Source organism: Homarus americanus, unplaced genomic scaffold (genome assembly GCF_018991925.1).
Source record: "Homarus americanus isolate GMGI-L3 unplaced genomic scaffold, GMGI_Hamer_2.0 scaffold4060, whole genome shotgun sequence".
Classification (NCBI taxonomy): Eukaryota; Metazoa; Arthropoda; class Malacostraca; order Decapoda; family Nephropidae; genus Homarus; species Homarus americanus.
This window is the reverse complement of record NW_024746161.1, coordinates 7,462,615-7,469,137: the sequence shown is the minus strand read 5'-3', so window position 1 is coordinate 7,469,137 and position 6,523 is coordinate 7,462,615. Positions and strand designations below refer to the sequence as shown.

The 6,523-nt window shown below is 36.3% G+C and overlaps 1 protein-coding gene across 2 annotated transcripts; it reads left to right on the top strand.

Annotated features, from left to right (window-relative positions):
• Positions 1-259: 259 nt before the first annotated feature.
• Positions 260-5,783, top strand: LOC121879012 (CDP-diacylglycerol--inositol 3-phosphatidyltransferase-like). 2 transcript variants are annotated; one of them, XM_042385466.1, is made up of 4 exons: positions 260-430; positions 2,860-2,994; positions 3,651-3,804; positions 4,451-5,783. In XM_042385466.1, the coding sequence occupies exons 1-4, from the start codon at positions 391-393 to the stop codon at positions 4,770-4,772; spliced, it is 651 nt and encodes a 216-aa protein (XP_042241400.1). In that variant the 5' UTR covers positions 260-390; the 3' UTR covers positions 4,773-5,783. The 2 variants fall into 2 exon arrangements, with proteins under 2 accessions (XP_042241400.1, XP_042241401.1); XM_042385467.1 differs by lacking the exon at positions 260-430 and adding an exon at positions 557-978.
• Positions 5,784-6,523: the final 740 nt, after the last annotated feature.

Sequence of the window (6,523 nt, the reverse complement as noted above, 5' to 3'; positions counted from 1 at the left end):
GGTGGTGCTGGGGTGTAGTGCCTGGTGGTGCTGGAGTGTAGCCCCTGGTGGTGCTGGGGTGTAGTCCGTGGTGGTGCTGGGATGTAACACAAGGCTAGAATTGTGATAAAAAAATTATATTCATTTGGTAATTTCAATCTCATCTACTTGTCTAGTTTCTTCAATAAATATGTGCTTATAAAAACCATACGATTATCCTTTCTGGGTGATGTTGTTGATCAAAATAAGTTATATACACGCCCCCTCTGCAGCCTCCAGCCCTCCACAACACACAAGTGGCAACTCAAGGGACGTCGGCGTAGGTGAACGGTTCGTTATCCATCTCACCATATTAGGTGTGGGACGTAAGAGCGACCTTACCTGGGTACTGTACCTCAGTGTCATTAGAGGATGGCGGAGAATATATTTCTTTTCGTCCCTAACCTGATCGGTAAGTTGTAAGCTTAAAGTGAGTGCGAGTGTGGTGATGGTGACAGCGAGCGGCACCTCATCCTCGGAGCTGTCATTACAGTGTCACTTGAGGTGGGAAGACAGCCTCCGCAATCGATCCAGTACCTGTAGTGCTTCTTGGCACAATAGACCAGGTCTACGCCTATTTTAAACGAGACAGCTTCTCTGTTATGTCTCGAATATTAAATTAGTCAATTTCTTGGCTGATATTGTTGGGTTGGTGATGTGTCTCAATAATTAAATACTGCTGGGCACCCATAATACTCTACAACATGAATACCGCCAAACTATTTGTTTCTGGGATTATATTTAAAGAACATTTGTTGCATGGTTGCACCAGAGTAGTTGCAGAGTCTGTTGAACTGGAAAAATTACTTGAATTTACCTAAGAGATTTATAATTTAGTCAAATTGATGGAAACCTTCATTGAACCTTGATTTTAGCAAAAATGAACCACTGAGTGATGAAGTTTGGCAGCACTAAGTCAAAGCCACACATGCTTTAGTAATGGTTTTGGAAAATATGATGGTCAGTATTCCACTGAGTTTGAACCAAAAAGTGAATTAGATGACTATTATACAAACATCATAATAACAATGTTCACTTTATTGAGTTAGGACTCAATAAAGTGAACATTGTTATTTTGGTAATGCTGGAGCAGATGGCTAACATCAGAAGGAGTTGCTTGATTTATCTCAATTTTTTCACGATACAACTTTTTTTTGTTTAATTGTAAGTATTGTATTTATTTTTTATTTTTTTTGTTCCTTGTTATCTACTGTCATAAATCACCTGTAGTGGGCAGGGTATGAAGATGAAGGATATTGCAGGGTAAAACATGATGAAAAACTGATCGTATGACACTTAAACTAATTTCTCTACGTGGTTTGTACGTGAAGAAATTAATTGTTTACCATAAATATATTCAGCCAAAAATTCTGCTGTGGCGGTGCATGTTGTTGTCTGCCTTGTTTACGCTTTGACCGAGCAACAAACAAAAAAAACGTAAAATTGCACCATGCTGCTTCAAGAAAGTTGCTTTTATTGGTACCAGATATCAAAGTACTTTCTGTTTAATATGGCTAAGAAGTTAGGTAGGTTTCTTTGGTTGGTTAGGTCAGGTTCTATCATTTTTATTACTTGATGTCATCCAAAAAACATCTGTGGAAAAAATTAACGAAATCAAGCAATGCATTCTGCTCACCTTCTCCAAGATTACCGTTATTTTAAATTGAATAGAATGCGAGCTAAAAATACCATCCAATATTTTAATACAAATATCCCAGGATTATTAATTTTATTGTCTAAAAGTCAAATCATGTACAGTAGTAGACAGTTTATTTATGAACTTAAATATTACATAAAATCACTGATTATGCACACAAATGCATGTACAGCGGTCCGACTAATTACCCAAATGCACCCAAATGTAGCCGCAATGAAGTCAAATAATGGTCCTACATGAATAAATCGGACTGCTAATTACTTCTCGACTAGTATTTGGTGTCACAAAGTCACAAAAAATTGGAAAACTTACTTTAATCTGAGTTAATAGATCGCGTGCATGTACCGAGGGAGTGAGTATTTACCCAAATGTAGCTGCAATGAAGTCAAATGATGGTCGTACAAGCGTAAATCGGGCTGTGAATCACTTCTCGATTATTATTTGGTGTCATAAAGTCACAAAAAATTGGTAAACTTAATTTAATCTGAGTTGTGTTGTGTTAGGTTAGGTTAGGTTAGGTACATGCACTCGATCTATTAACTCAGATTAAATTACGTTTTCCAATTTTTTTTTTACTTTGTGACACCAAATACTAGTCGAGAAGTGATTGGCAGTCCGATTTATTCATGTAGGACCATTATTTGACTTCATTGTGGCTACATTTGGGTACATTTGGGTAATTAGTTGGACCCCATGTACAGGGTGTACAGTACTCGACCATTGTTTGAATTGCTTGTGTGCGAGAGTGCAGCATTAAGTCATATGTGAAAGACATCATAAAGTAAAATAATATTACCTAGCTTAAAGACCTTATTTTTTAAGATAAAGACGACAATTAGGTTACACTTTTAACAATATGTGTGAGAGTTTTACTTAAGTTTCATCCATTTGTTTAGAATTAATGCATAGAATCCCAGTCTTAGTGGAGCAAAGAAAAAATGACTATGAATTTACTTAAGAAGTGACTTCAGTAGTTAGACCATGACCCCTCATGGAAGTACAGGAGATAATGCATGAACACCCCCCCCCCCCTTGGTTACCTGCACCTCCTATCAAATTTCAGCCCTCTGTCCATAAAATTGGAAATACACAAGGAACATACACACACACAGCTAAATGATCATGTGAAGTCATTCACAGCTAAATGATCATGTGAAGTCATTAATGACGATCTTCTCTTGCAGGTTATGGCCGCATCATATTGGCATTGTTGTCATTCTACTATATGCCCACCAATTATATTATGGCAGCAGCAATGTACATTCTGTCTGGCTTCCTGGATGCTTTTGATGGCCATGCTGCCAGACTTCTTAATCAAGGTATAGTACAGTACTGTACAGTATTTCCAATTTTCTTATGAGTTTTGATTTATTGGTAAGGTAATTTAAAAAAATTGTAGGCGGATGGTTATATGTACTGTACCTATATTTGGAACTGGAGAGAGGAATTATTGATTGGTTGGTGTGGTCTAGAATAAATACAAATTATGAAGGTGTGGCAATCTGTGTTTCACCAAGAATGAAAGATTAATGGTTATATAGTACAGGTAGTAGTAAAAGAAAGACAAGATAGAGAGACAACTCTACTCCTGATGTTTTGTCACAATGGACTTTCTCCGAGTCCTTTTGTGACAAAATGTTGGGAGTACAGTTATCTCTCTGACCCTGTATTTCCTTTGCTACCATTTGTCCAAATAATACTCATGAAAAAATAAATTATTGTGTATGTACATGATGATAACTGACTTATGAGAAGGAAGCTGCTGCTGCTGGATGGCTAATACTGTGTTGTTTAGTTCGATGCATAAACCATATGTATCCATCAAAAGCTTAGTTTCAGTGAGTGAAGATTTTTAATTTTTATTTTTTTTAAATGACAATGCTATACTGTACTGTATAGATTTAGTTCTTAACATTTTCTTATTACAGTGCCTCAATGTTTTTTTTACTTTAAATGTTTGTTCAACCTTTTCCAGGCACAAAATTTGGTGCAATGTTGGACATGTTGACTGACCGCTGTGGTACCATGTGCTTGTTAGTGACACTGAGTCACTTCTACCCTCAGTACATGTTCCTGTTTCAGCTCTCCATGACCATTGATATATCCTGCCACTGGCTCCATCTCCACACGTAAGATTTTTTACTACTGTAGATAAATTTGGTAATCAGTAATTGCTTAATGTACATATAAAATAGTTTTGTATTTTCTTAGTTCTCTCATTAAAGGAAATAGGGGTTAATATCATACACATGAACCTTTTTAGGGATGAGTTCTAACTGAAGATTGAGAGTACAGTACCGTACATATGTTGAATATGAATAATATGAATGCTATTTACAATTTGTTTATTATTTCACCACTTAACAGCTTATTAGCCATTTGCGTGGTTGGTCTGTTCTTTATTATGACCTTTATTGTCGACAGCTGAACTCTACCTTGAGGATATAAAACTGATCATATTAAGTAGGATAACCTAAATAGCATTATTACTTATTGTAATGGCTTCAATAACAATTGAATTTGTGCAGTAGAATTATTTGTGCTTTACGTATCATGGACATGCTCATTGAGTGAACCAGTACTAGTTGAATATTCAGTCTTCTTTATTACATTACTGTACTTATTGCATGCTGTCTGAGCATGTGTATTACTGTACCAGCGACTAATTTTACTGTGTTGTTATTTATGAAGAAATGGTAAAAAATATATGCTACAGGTATAACAAACATAAACCTGATAAAGTACGGTACAGTACAGTATTTACTTTCGTTGCAGGACTGTGATGGCTGGCCGCTCTAGCCACAAAGGAGAGGAAGCTAATCACAACCCTATTCTGCGCATATATTATTCTTCCCGCCCAGTCCTCTTCATTATGTGTGCAGGAAATGAACTCTTTTATTCAGCACTTTACCTTCTTCACTTTACTGAAGGGCCCATTATTGCAGGTGTTGGTCTTTGGCGTATAATGTCCTTTGGTTTGCTACCCGTTGGAATTCTGAAGTCTGTTCTAGCACTTATGCAAGGTTATAATGCAGCACTTAGCCTTGGAGAAATTGATGTCTGTGAACGGCAGGAAACTTCTCAGAAAAACAAATAAAACTAAACTATTTTATGTATTTGACTTGGCTCTTAAGTCATGGAAACATAAAACCAATATATTTTCAAATTTCAATTAATCATAAATATTATGGATGCAGTGTGTTGGGTATATAAAATAAAGATTTATAACACCTGTATTAATGGTAGTGAACATTACGTTTATGTTTATTCTCAATAGCACTACTGAGAGGTGCCCAAAATATATCACTGCCAAATAATAAAACATGATGTAAATGTGTTAATATAGCAGGACAGCATGAGGGAGTAAAGAAACAAAAATATATACCGGTGTTTTATAATACAGGTACTCGATATGCCTGTATCTATACACAGTACTACCGTAGTTCTATATGGCAGTAAAAAATGGTCTTTAATAAATAGCACATTTACTATCAGTGGAGGTAACAACTTCAAAAAAGGTAAAGCTGCTGATCTTGCATTCATTAAAAACTTACTGTTTGGGTAAAACTGAGAATAAAATTAGAATAAATTATTGCAAAACATATGTTGGCCTATTAGTTTATTTAAGTTTTTGCAAAATTTCATAATTTTTCTTTTAAGATGTGAATGAACTTTTACCAAATACTGTACTGTTTAATGACTTGAAATTTCTAATTATTTGTTGTTATCTTTACCATTGATAATAATTCCTTATAACATTATAACACTGAAAGATAGGAAATCCTGTTCTGAGCGATAAGAGTGTCTGGATATTAAAAATACAGTACGTACTCTAAATATCCAGCAGTCCTCCTAGTTCAGAATAGGGTTTCCAATCTTTCAGTGTCACATTGTTAAAAACAATTCCTACTCATGGTGCAGGAGAAATAAGCTGTGATGATTTGGGCATATGGAGTGAGTGGAAAAGACCAATTGGGTTCAAATCTTTCTCTTCTTTTATCCTCTTCATCACTGATCGGCTCGTTAGCCGCTTGGTCACGTCTCTGTCACAGACTGTTGGCAAGTACTAGTCATGTACTGGCTCTCTGTTACCCACTGTTGGCAGGTACTGGGCATGCACCGGCTCCTGAATGTACCTGAACCTGCTTCAGTGTTGGTCAAGTCTGGTCTTGGAAAAACTCACACTCAGTGCCGTCACAACACTTTCTGGTAGATTGTTCCAAGAGTTCACAACTCTCACTCCGAAAAAGCTTTCCCTCACAGTTTTCTGGACTTTCGGCTTCTTCAATCTTGAGCTGTGGCCCCTTGTGGGGCGAGCTTCCGATCAATTGGTGAAGAGGATAAAAGAAAAGTAACGGACGTGACCGATCGCCCGAGCGGCTAACTAGCCGATCAGTGGAGAAAAGAAAAGAAAAGAAATAGTTAATTTACACTGTCTCTTGGCTTGCAGTGATATTGATGAGACTACACATTGCTGATTTTACATATCTGTATGTGCAACTAGAATTTCAGCATGTTTTTTATTCATGACTGGCAGTGTACACCAGCCTTGAGAAATGTCACATTAAGGCAGTCATTTATAACTAACACAAAATGAAGATACTGCTTTTGAAACTTCTCTCAGATCAATTTCTAAATTAAAAATGTATAATTTGTACTTTTATGTACATTGTATTTGAGAGTGGTGTGAAGTTAAAGCGCTGAATACACTCGACCCTTTCAACACTCCTTTTGTGAGTAGTTTTAAACAAAATTTTAATGAAATAATACCTCTATGTAGACACCTTATCTCTCCTCTCACTCACAACTTATTTTAATGAGTTTTCATTCCTCAACAAGGACCACAAA